The sequence below is a fragment of the Rutilus rutilus genome, assembly GCF_951802725.1.
Source record: "Rutilus rutilus genome assembly, chromosome: 6".
Lineage (NCBI taxonomy): Eukaryota > Metazoa > Chordata > Actinopteri > Cypriniformes > Leuciscidae > Rutilus > Rutilus rutilus.
The window spans coordinates 9,093,896-9,106,709 of record NC_140214.1 but is presented as its reverse complement, the minus strand read 5'-3'; the positions used below and the strand labels follow the sequence as shown (position 1 = coordinate 9,106,709).

The window sequence follows — 12,814 nt, the reverse complement described above, 5'->3', positions numbered from 1 at the left end:
TGCGGCAAGCAATGGATCGTAATGACAGTTCGGACGCTGAGGAAATTGTAAATGTTTACTCGTATGACGGACCTCAGCCATATAATTATGAGCCTGCTATGCAGCCAAGAGAGCAGGGACAGGCCAGGATTAGACAAAACAATGGTCAGAGGAGACAAATTGAGTTGTGGTGTGAGGAGAGGAGAACAGGGCAGGTGTCTTGGTGAGAGAAAAGTGTTAGCTTATGGATATATACGCGTTAGCTGATGATATGTAACACCATGCTCAGATCACAATATTGTACAGATTATTATCATGTATCAGGCAATAGCAAAGCTAGTATTTGACCCTTACCTGCATTTGTGTTGTTTCAGCCATTAGGAGAAAGTTTCCAAAGGAGGGGGGACTTTGTAAAGGCTTTGAATGGCCCCATTTTGGTGACAATGACAAAAAAAAATCACAATTGTCTTACTGTATAAAAAAAACGTAATGGGCCCTATTTTAACGATCTGAAACACAAGTATCAAGCGTGAAACGCAAGTAACTTTGTGGGCGGGTCTTGGGCGCTGTTGCTATTATACCGGCGGGATAAATGAGACGCCCGACGCAAATCTAAAATGGGTTGGTCTGAAGTAGCTTCATTATTCATAGGTGTGGTTTGGGTGTAATGTGAAATAAACCAATCAGAGCGACATCTCACATTCCCTTTAAGAGCAGGCGTGCTTGTTCCATGGCGGTATGCTATTATAACGGCGGATTTGCCAGGCAGGCGTGCCAGCAGCGGTTCACAGCCGAGGTGACCGACGTTCTCGTCACGGCCGTAAAACACAGAGAAGTGACATTGTATGGGGATGGAGAAACCCACCCAAATTAGCTTTGGTTAAACAGGCAGATAAAAATTTGGGTAAATGTGTAAGCTAGATTTATGCCTATTTTTTCACATCTTCATGGACACAACAATGATTTCCCTCGTGTGTTCATATTTTTCCTTGTAATAATGTATGGTTTTCTAAAAATGAGAACTGCTGCGTAGATGAGATAAGCAAAGTGCATGTGCGTTATGCACACGCTACATTGATTATGGCCAAGCATGCGCCCTTAAAATAGCATATGAATATCATGCGCAACGCGCCACTGACTTTAGACTAAGTTTTTCCTGGTCAGTGGTGGAATTGTTTTCTAAACCTGCAAAATAGCATCAGGGAACGTTTGCGCCTCCTTTTTGCACTAAACCACCCCTGGGAGCGCAAGTTAATTTCCTAATTTACCGACGTGTGTCTGTGGAGGGAAAAGTCCGCTGTGCGCGGGTGCAAAATAGGAATGATACATGCGTCAGTGTACAAAGTCAGTTGCGCTGGGTGCAAGATAGGGCCCTATATGTACAAACAGCCAACACAAAAATTTAAAGTTAAAGTGGTTTTGTACAGATAAAAAATTAATTATAGAACAGTTTACGATAATAATAAGTTTCGGCTGCAGACTAATATCAAACACATAAATGCATTACATTAAAAGTTTATATAGGATATGTCATGAATAAAATGAAGATGAGGCACATTTTGTAAAACAGATGTCGGCCGAACCACATGCTGACGACGGACCGGGCAGGCCCGATGAAGGTTCTGAGACAGTGTGCACTGAAGTGGGTACCAGCCCGAATTCTCACTTGGTTCTTACTTCGGCATTCCATGCTGAACTCCATCATATCACCGGGATTATAATCATCCCAACGCTAAAGTGAACGCTAAAAACTACCACAGATGCAGAAGTGAAGTTCCGTCTCTTCACTTGCACAAAACGCACCCAGACACGGAAGATAATTTTTTCTTGTTTGTAAACCTGTGGACTCGATGTCCTGATTGGCTATAATTAACAATAATTTACCATGACGATGATAAATTGAAATACAATAACTACCGAAAACACACTCACAATAGCTCCTACTGAATACCAACCTACTGGTACTAGTTGCTGCACTCCTACTTGCTGCACTGAGCAAACGCAGAGCCCGCCAAACGACTCCCTCTCGTGACGTAATATGACGCGATGATGAAAAAAAAAGAGTGTTTTTTTCAACACGGTCAAGGAAACTGTCACGTTTTCTACTAAATTAGTTTTCTACTAAATATCTTTAATGCCCAGCGATGTACTGTATATGTAGCGCATATTCCAAACAAGGGATTAGACAAGTGTAAGATGTTTAGTCTAAGATAAATACTTTCTTTTTAACAAATGTAATACTAGTGTCCCAGTGCTTCGTGGTTGTTGCAAAACCTTTTTTTTTCTTCACTTAACATTGCAAAGTTTGTCTTGTACAACCCATTTTGCATGCATGTAAATATAGGTCTTGATTTCCTCTGTTAAATATTTGTGCAACAAAACTGTCTACACTAAACTTCATATATGAGAATGCATGTATTTGTTCTTCATTGAAATGGTGTGGATGAATGAAGATAGAATCTACCCAGAGTGAAAAAAAACAAAAAAACATTAACATTTCTGCTAGACATAAATGAGGTTACATTAACATCAAATGGAGACTTTTGCTTGAGTCTCCTGCTTCTCACACTTCCTGAGAAAAAAACTCTAACACTCTCACATGGTCTCTAATAAAGTTTTAGAAGATATCTCTAGAACTTTACAAAGTGTGCACCAATGAAGTAAAAAAAAAGAAAGAAAAACAGTCCATGATTTCAGCGTTTAAGCCTACATTAAGAGTGAAAATATGCCGAAATAAGGATAAAGTTACTCTCAATTGCTGATACAATAAGAAAGCTGTTCAGTTTATGTGCATAGGACACATCATTTGTTGTTGGAAATAGTAATGTAGCCTACCAGATGCCGTTTTCAGGCAAAGAAACCATGGAGCTTTCTTTGCTGAAAGGCACATTACATGGCTAACGACTCAATCTTTGACTTATTTGATTATTAATACATATTATGATAGAAATGTTTGAGTTCACATTGGGACATTTGCCTTGGTATACACTTTGCAAAGTTGTTGAGATCACTTTTAAAATTTAGAGGAGATGTAAGAGCAACAGAGTCTCCAGCTAAGGAGAATAATCTGAGCACAGTGTGTGATGTCATTGAGGTCTCTAATGAAACTTCAGTTTGAGAGATCCAGTGTCTCTAGCTGAGGAGAAAAGTCTGAGCACAGTGTGTGATGTTGTTGAGATCTCTTCTAAATTTTAGAGGAGACAAATGTGAGAGCTTCGGAGTGTTTAGTTTAGGAGAAAAGACTGAGCACAGTGAGTGATGCTATTGAGATCTCTTTTAAACTTTAGAGGAAACAAATGTGAGAAATCCAGAGTCTCTAGTTCATGAGAAAAGTCTGAGCACAGTGTGTGATGTTATTGAGATCTTTTCTGAATCTTTAGAGGAGATAAATGTGAGTCATTCAGAGTCTTTTGCTAAGGAGAACAATTTAAGCACAGTGTGTGATGTTGTTGAGATCTCTTCTAAAACTTTAATTCCATTGTGAAAGTGTTAGAGTTTTTGTCTCGGGAGACAAGTGTGAGAAGCAGGAGACTAAAGCAAAAGTCTCCATTTGATGTAAAAGTAACCTCATTTTTGTCCAGGAGAAACATTTGAGATGTTAAAGGGATTTTTAATAATTTTTAATTTTTCTTTCCTATGGGTGTCCCTGCATGAAAGACCAATCCTTTGAGTTGGGGAATATTGTCAGAGCAGAAGTGGCATAAGGTTAGATAGAGTAAGATAAGATAGAGGACAGTCCAAACATTCACCACAGCAAATTTGGAGTCTCTAACTCAATCCCTCTAGTGCCACTAACTGTCCAAAGTTTCCCTTACGCTTATGCTAATAACTTTTGAAATGTAAGGGCTAGCAACAAAAATTTTTTTTTATTGATTCCTGAAACCTATTTTCACATTTTTTCCAACAAAATTGTCTCAGATCATCATATTTATGCTTTCCTCTCCAGGGGCCCAGTTTGTGGACAAATACAGGTCTGAGCTCATCCAGAAGGTTTGCATGGTGATGCCAATTATGGCGGAGCTGCTGTCACAGGACTTGCTTGATGAGGAGACACGCTTACAGATAATCACATCAAAATCTGACGAGGACAAGATGATAGAGCTATATAAAGCAATGGATGCAGGAGGAGAAAAAGTTAAATCTGCATTTTACTCTGAACTGAAGGACTACGAACCATACCTGGTCCAAGATCTGGGTAAAGACAGATATTTTTCTCAGAAGTAATCACACTCAAAGTTTCTCACACATGAAACATTTTTTTGTTTTGTTTTTTTTGTTTACCTACAAAAAGAAGCCAAAAGAAAATTGCTATGGCTATGGTTGGCAATGGGTTAAATGCATGGTTTAGAGTTGTTGGGAAGGGGTCATTCCTATGTTTATATAGCACATATGGTAGCCTGAAAAAAAATCTCCCTAAGCTTTGTGTTTACTTAATATTACATGGGTTATTGTGGAAGCTCATCAAGGGGGTGTTCTGTTCCACAGCACTGCTGTATAGCTCTCAATATAATAGGCCTAGACTTGAGGGAAATAAACAAATGGTTGGAGTAATGACATCACAAAAGTTCATAGCTTCCTTAGGTTAGGGTTAGGGTTAGAATTGTATAAAATTGTTAGGGCCCTGGGAAAATGAGTCCTAACCTTTTAAAAGTTTACTTAATGTGTGTTAACAGACTGTTGACCTAGGGAACATCAAAGCAAATGTCTTAATTCATAATTCTTAATTAATTTGTAGTGCTGTCAACATTAACGCATTACCGCATGCAATACATTTTTTCCAGTTTAATGCGTTCAAAATATGTATCGCAATAATACGTTTTTTCTGTCATCCTTTGGCTAGCATTACATTATATGATCATGCTTTTATTCATGCAAATGCTTTTAAACCATTTTAGTGCGACAAAAGAGAATGCACTGTCTGTAAATGTCCTGTCTATGTGACACACAGAATCGAGTTCTCTTTCACTCTTGAACAAACAATAACGTCTCAGGTTACCCATGTACCCATGGTTTCACTGAGAAGGGAACGAGACGCTGCATCCTACACTCTGGGGAATCCCTTCGACACCAGCGCTCCTGAAGCACGTCTGCAACTTAGTCCAATCTTGATTGGTGCAACGTCATCCTGTTGAAAGCCTTCTGATCGGCTGAAGCAAGCCGCTCCCAGTTATGCGTATGCAGGAAGCATGGCAAAGGGACTTTCTCAGAACGATGGTTACATGGGTAACCTGAGATGTTCCCTTTCGAGGGAACTCGCACTGTGTTGCTGACGACACTCTGGGGAATGATATGCCCATTTCGCCATGCTGACGAAAGTCTGTCCTAGTATGAAATAAGGCAGAGCTCAGGACATGAGTTCTTGTGACCCGGGGTCGCCGGAAGGTCCAAGCTGTAAAATCTAACAACGGTATGTGGCGAGGACCATCCCACCGCATCACATACATCTTGGAGGGACGCGGCCGACCACAATGCCCTTGAAGACGCCATGCTTCGAGTGGAATGAGCTCTAATTGGCAGATTGCTCACCTCATAGGACATAGAAATAGCTTCGATGACCCACCTGCTTACAGTCTGTTTTGTGGAGATCCTGGAAGAACGGTAAGCCTGACGTGGAGGTTGTGGTGCTGACTGCAGGAAGCGCTAATCTAATTAGCTTTTTGTTTGCGCTTCTCGGCCGGCCACTCAATGTTTAACTTGGCCACGGCAAGAGTTATAACCTCCACTAACTCCTCGTACTGTGGTAACTGGGCTGGCGAGTCATCCATATCACAACCTTCGACACTAAGCACATCCACCTCCTCAGAGGAAGACAAGCCCAGCATCAAGATCTCACTCAGGGCAGAAGAAGCTGTGGAACGGGTCTCATACCCCTCCGCTAGCTCCATCTGTGTTCCCCACGAGTAAAGCCACCGGGTTGCCTCAGCAATCACGGGACACGCACCGCGTGGGGCACAGAGCTTTGGCCGCTTTGGTCGAATAGCGCCAACCGAGAGCGACGCGTTCTAAAGGTAAACGCTCGCAATCAACTCCCTCAAGGGCCGAGCAAGCATGCTGCGCTCCCAAACAGCTCACACAAAGATAATGTGTGAGCTGTAATAATAATTTATTCCCCATCCGGAATAAAACGAGGACAGGGATGAACACATTTCTTATATTCTGCTGTTCACTCGCCATTTTTCATAGATATATATACACTCACCTAAAGGATTATTAGGAACACCTGTTCAATTTCTCATTAATGCAATTATCTAATCAACCAATCACATGGCAGTTGCTTCAATGCATTTAGGGGTGTGGTCCTGGTCAAGACAATCTCCTGAACTCCAAACTGAATGTCAGAATGGGAAAGAAAGGTGATTTAAGCAATTTTGAGCGTGGCATGGTTGTTGGTGCCAGACGGGCCGGTCTGAGTATTTCACAATCTGCTCAGTTACTGGGATTTTCACGCACAACCATTTCTAGGGTTTACAAAGAATGGTGTGAAAAGGGAAAAACATCCAGTATGCGGCAGTCCTGTGGGCGAAAATGCCTTGTTGATGCTAGAGGTCAGAGGAGAATGGCCCGACTGATTCAAGCTGATAGAAGAGCAACTTTGACTGAAATAACCACTCGTTACAACCGAGGTATGCAGCAAAGCATTTGTGAAGCCACAACACGCACAACCTTGAGGCAGATGGACTACAACAGCAGAAGACCCCACCGGGTACCACTCATCTCCACTACAAATAGGAAAAAGAGGCTACAATTTGCACGAGCTCACCAAAATTGGACAGTTGAAGACTGGAAAAATGTTGCCTGGTCTGATGAGTCTCGATTTCTGTTGAGACATTCAGATGGTAGAGTCAGAATTTGGCGTAAACAGAATGAGAACATGGATCCATCATGCCTTGTTACCACTGTGCAGGCTGGTGGTGGTGGTGTAATGGTGTGGGGGATGTTTTCTTGGCACACTTTAGGCCCCTTAGTGCCAATTGGGCATCGTTTAAATGCCACGGCCTACCTGAGCAAGAATTACTGCTTTATGACCACCATGTACCCATCCTCTGATGGCTACTTCCAGCAGGATAATGCACCATGTCACAAAGCTCGAATCATTTCAAATTGGTTTCTTGAACATGACAATGAGTTCACTGTACTAAAATGGCCCCCACAGTCACCAGATCTCAACCTAATAGAGCATCTTTGGGATGTGGTGGAACGGGAGCTTCGTGCCCTGGATGTGCATCCCACAAATCTCCATCAACTGCAAGATGCTATCCTATCAATATGGGCCAACATTTCTAAAGAATGCTTTCAGCACCTTGTTGAATCAATGCCACGTAGAATTAAGGCAGTTCTGAAGGCGAAAGGGGGTCAAACACAGTATTAGTATGGTGTTCCTAATAATCCTTTAGGTGAGTGTAGATAGATAGATAGATAGATAGATAGATAGATAGATATATTTATACGGGACAGACAGCACCAAATAAGACTTAAACAGACAGAGAGCGCTTGCTGAAGATCAGAAAGCTGACAACAGCTGTGATGCCGGCTCCTTTATCACTTCCGCATTCCGCCGGCACGCGTCACAGGATGACGTTGCACTAATCAAGATTGGACTAAGTTGCACACGTGTTTCAGGAGCGCTGATGCTGAAGGGATCCCTCGAAAGGGAACACACACAATTATGCCAAAATGTGATTTCCAAAGTCAATTGGAATTTGAAAAATATCTCTCTCTCCTAGATGCTGATGTGGGAAAGGAGTTTGAGGGTAAGTAAAAGTTCCTTGACTGACCTTGACTGTTTTCACTCACCTAAGCATATAAAGTCATATTACTGACAGGGTTATGTCCAGTCTGATGTGAAAGAACAAAACAAGCACAGAAAATAATATAACTTAGGAATATTTTAAGTATAGTAGTATTACAATTATTTAGCAATAGAGTATTTACTCTTTAGTGTAAATACCACAGAAACATGTTTGCTGTATTCACAGCCACACCTTATTGTGATACACCAGCAATACTCATATTACAGTTTTTTATTGAAATAGACAACACATTTTATTTTACTCATAAAAGTGGCTGTTTTGTGTTTCTTGTAGATCAGAGTACTGTGAATTTTTTTTTTCTAGTATAAAATATATATCAATATCAAATGGCTATTGTGTTTTTCTGTAGATGACATGATTCATCAGTACAAGTTTTCCATCATTGAAAATTGTAAGTTTGTGACAGAGTATAACCCTCCATCTGATGAACGTGTGGAACTGGCCGCCCGTTACACTGAACCAGTGATAATTCATAGGAGCAAGGAGCAAAATGAGAAATACTGTCAATATGCAGGGTCTTCTCACACTTCTGGAACAAAAACATCTTCTCAAATGTTATCAAATGACAAGAATCACAGTGTCAGTATAGACCGGCTGTTCAGTCCTGATAGTGACGGAAACACACCAAAAACTGTGATTCTCAGTGGTGATTCTGGAAGAGGTAAATCCTTCACGTTACAGAAGATCATGTTGGACTGGGCATCTGGAGAACTTTACTCTGAAAACTTTGATGTAATTTTTATATTGAATTGTGAAGAGCTTAAGTGCATTTCTGAGGAGATGAGCTTGAATGAGCTCTTGAGCTGGAGTTGCAGTTTAAAATCAGATCAGATCTCACAGATACTAAAGTTCCCACCAGAAAAAGTCCTCTTCCTCATTGATGGATGGAATGGAATGGATCAAAGTACATCCAATACAGTCCAACCTATGGACACTCTTAGGAACCTGTTGAGGGGAGTCTTGCTGCCTGAATCATTTGTGCTTGTGTCTACAAGATCTATAGCTGATGATGCAGTGATGAATCTCCTCAAAGGACCTCAGCGTTTCACTGAGATTGTGGGCTTCTCTGAGAGAGGGGTGCAGGAGTACTTCCACAAGTTTTTTCAGGATGAGCAACTCTCCATGAAAATATATACGTTTCTGAAGACAAATGAAAGCCTCCTGACTACCTGCTCTGTGCCTTTAATGTGTTGGATGGTCTGTGTTTGTCTGAAAAAGCATTTTACAGATTATAAACATGTGTTGATGGAACTAAAGACAACCACTTCCATATATGTGCACTTTGTGTCCACTCTACTGGAGCATCATGGCCAGAGTCAGTCTGTCCTCACCATGCTGAGGAGTCTGGGTCAGCTGGCAGAGAGAGGAATACAAAATCAGCAAGTCTTTTTTGATGAAAATAGTGTGGCCAAGACTGGCTTAGGTGCCGCCATGTGTCTGTTCTTGTATAAAGGTAGTTTGAAAAGGAAAGACAAAGAGGAGCCAGTGTTCAGGTTTATGCATTCCAACTTTCAGGAGTTCTTCACTGCTCTTTATTATGTTTTACTGGATGAATATAAGTTATGCTGGAAAGTCAGTGAGCTGTTTAACTTGACAAAATCAGAGAATAGAATCAGCAGGCCATCTCCAGAAAGATCAAATCCCATCCCTTCAGTCATGATGTTTCTCTCTGGTCTCTTAAATAAGAAGGTGAGCAGCTCACTCTTTAAAAAGATAAAGTGGACTGTTCCTCTCATCATAAAACTGAAGAAAGACCTGCAGGACAGTATCTTTACAATGGAAAAACAGCATGGATGTGAACTGTTTGCTCTACATTGTCTGTATGAGCTCCGTGATAAGGTCTTCATGAGGAGAGCTTTAGCAGATTGGAAATCGAAGGATCTGTCAAACATTTCCCTGAGGAGCACAGACTGTTGGGCACTGCTGTACTGTCTTCAGTTCTGTCCACACATCAGAGAACTGAACCTCATGTACTGTGATTTAACAGCTGATAAACTCAAGATTCTTCAGCCAGCACTCTGTATGTGTGAAACTCTGAGGTCAGTGTGTTTGCTTGGAGAGCTGTTTGTTTATTGTAATGTAATATATAGTTTGTATATTTATGATTTAAAGTGCCCCTATTATGCTATTTTAAAGTTTCCTAATGTTGTTTTGGAGTCTCCTACAACAGGTTTACATGCATCAAAGGTAAAAAAAAACTGTTTAATTTCCTCATAATATACATTTGCACATCACCACATTTTCAATAATTCTCAAACTACTCGTCAGATGAATCACTCTCTCTCTAAATCTCTCCTTTCCACGAGCTACTCTGCTCTGATTGGCCAGACAGCTCAGTCTGTTGTGATTGGTTTACCGTGTACAGCGCTCATTGCAAAAACGCCCATTGCCATAACAACGTCAGGTCTGCATGTCCTGAGGCTTCCTACACCGTAAACTAAACACAGTAATGAACAATTGCATTGATTTTACCATATCAATGTGAGCGCGAGTACGATGATAAAACACTGGAAGAACTATAGGCCTAGTAATTGAACCCCAACCTCCATCGCAAGGACGACTCGAGCAGGACGTTTCTCAGTGATACACTACTCAGTTTGTGGCATATTATGGGATGTTGCAACTGTAATTCCTCACCATCAGCATGAACATTATATGATTATTTTACTAGTAATAATTGATTTACCAAGTATGTTTCTAATATATTGCGGTGAACAAGTGGAAACTGTATAACTGTATAACAGCATTTATGCAATGTATACATTAACCGAGCAATAGCGTGAATGACTGATAAAAAAGATCTTGCTCCATGCTTAATCTTTCCTCAAAGTAGCGAGAACGACAGAAAATCTGCAATAATAGACACAGTTTTAGGTAATAGACCCACAACTGATAAGCAGAAGAATTTCAGTTAGACAGTAATAAAGTCAGTTAGCCAGTTAGCAGGAGACCTACACAATATAAAAGTATTTTTAACACCATCTTTCAAGAGCAAGCAGATTGCGAATCCTGCACTGAACTCCGAGATTTGAGAAGCAGTCATCAGTAAAATAAAGGGAACACAGCAAAAGTTTATTATTATACTACTGTGATATAGTGGTAAAGATGAATTTTAACCACTGATTCTTCACATGCTCGTCCTTGGGCAGTGAAAAAAAACTGGCTTTACCTTCACATTGTAGAGCACAGCGTCTTCTTGACATGATGCTGTCCAGTATCCACAGGAATCAACTGCAGGTTTGAATTTTCCCTGGTGTCTGCGCACGCAATAAGTGGGCGGGCAATATGCTAATGTTTCGTCTTGACATCACAACGAAACGGCTTATGACTCGTTTGAAAAACTATTCATTTAATTGACTCAGAGTCGACTCTTACTTTTGAAAGACAATAACTTTATATACGGTGCACTTTCAAATTTAAAACTTTGCAGGATGTTTTCATTCACTTAGAGCAATGTTACACTACATGAAAGGTCATTTTAAAAAATCCATAATAAGCTATTTTTAACATACATATATTGCATATGTTAATGATACTTTGTATGAACCCTCTGCAAGTATTTCTGTTGTTTCTATAAATGTTTATATCTATGTTAACGATTAATGATTTTTGTTTTGACTTAAGGTTGACGGTGGATCACCTGTCGGAAGTGGGAGATTCGATCAAGATGTTTGCTGAATCCAAAACCTTAAGACAACTGGAGTAATATTTTTTTATTTTTCAATCAATATTGTAAATCTTATATAGTTATAGGAAATATATAACCATTTATGGCTATTGTGAGGTGACTGAATATTGTGTGGTTGATGGATTTTGCCACAAATATTACCTCTTAATAATTTATTAATTATTTTAAAAAGTTTTCATGTTGGTTATCTGGTATAGTCAATTCTATGGTTCTTATGGTGTTTTGTTCTGAATGGTAGAGTTCAGGAGGATAAATACAGTGGTGAGAGTCACAGATGGTCACTTGACCTGTCAGTGACAAATGAAGGTTCCCAGTAAGACGTTTTTTATTACACATACGCTGTCATTTGGTGTATTTAAAGTTGCTTGTGTTTCAGAATGCAGCAGATGCCATTAACAAATGTCTGTCTTTTCCAGGTTATCTGTGAGAAACTTAGAGAACAATTCATCATTTTTAAAAACCAGTCTTACCTGTCCACACTCAGAGATATCCAACTTTGACTGGACAATCTTTTTACAGAGAGTTGAGAAAGCAGGAATGTTTTCAAAAGAGTAAGAAAATGTTTAAACAAATTTTGCTGTATTTGTATGACCATCAGCGATGCATACAGATTAGGTGTGTGCACAGATTTGGCTATACCTGTGAGTGCTAAAATATTTGAAAATGCCCCCACAAGTATAGTAAAGCATATTTAAAACTGACCTGTAAAGACATTTTATGAGGTCCTCAGTAGTAAAAAAAAAAATCACATAAATCTGACAAGTCCTCTTTTTCTTTAAATATTTGATATCTGTAGGGATTAGGGTCATTGAGATCATCACTAATACAGTGAAACAAACCTGTGTGTTTGTGTTTGTAATGCAGCTCTTCAGAGTGTGATCATGTCAGTTTGCTGCTGTCTTCCTTTCACTCTGTGGGTATAAATAATCTTGATCTGAAGGTGTTCAGTCTGAATGAGAGCTGGGCTTCTGGGATAATTTCCCTCATCCAGACCTGCACCAGTCTACAGCAGCTCAGGTAAGAGTACAGAGGGTGAGCGCATGACGTCACCATCGGCCGGAGTCGCTGTGGTTACGCCCACTGAGTGCCAAAAAGACTGAGCGGCAGCATTTGTTTGTAAAATCATACCCTATATTGTATTGTTTTATATTGTATTGACAACTCAAATAAATATTTACCATATTATACATAATTGGATTTTAAAATAAACACTGATGTAACACAGTTCGTTGTTATGGGGAGAAGGGAGGCGGGAACCGGCTAACATTCATGAAACTTTAATATAAAAAAATAAAACAAATACAAAACAAAAGTAAAAGACAGCAGCCCCTCACGG

The 12,814-nt window shown here is 40.1% G+C and overlaps 2 protein-coding genes across 2 annotated transcripts in view; one reads left to right on the top strand and one right to left on the bottom strand.

Moving 5' to 3' along the window:
• Positions 1 to 12,814, bottom strand: part of LOC311291646 (G-protein-signaling modulator 2-like) — a 352,673-nt gene that overhangs the window by 115,642 nt on the left and 224,217 nt on the right. The window lies entirely within an intron of this gene.
• Positions 1 to 12,814, top strand: part of LOC311291643 (NACHT, LRR and PYD domains-containing protein 1 homolog) — a 44,978-nt gene that overhangs the window by 21,359 nt on the left and 10,805 nt on the right. The window contains exons 5-11 of the mRNA XM_084410803.1: positions 3,926 to 4,174; positions 7,704 to 7,730; positions 8,140 to 9,829; positions 11,415 to 11,492; positions 11,717 to 11,791; positions 11,895 to 12,029; positions 12,343 to 12,495. Of these exons, the coding sequence (XP_084266929.1) occupies positions 3,926 to 4,174; positions 7,704 to 7,730; positions 8,140 to 9,829; positions 11,415 to 11,492; positions 11,717 to 11,791; positions 11,895 to 12,029; positions 12,343 to 12,495 (2,407 nt within the window). The remainder of the gene's footprint in view (positions 1 to 3,925; positions 4,175 to 7,703; positions 7,731 to 8,139; positions 9,830 to 11,414; positions 11,493 to 11,716; positions 11,792 to 11,894; positions 12,030 to 12,342; positions 12,496 to 12,814) is intronic.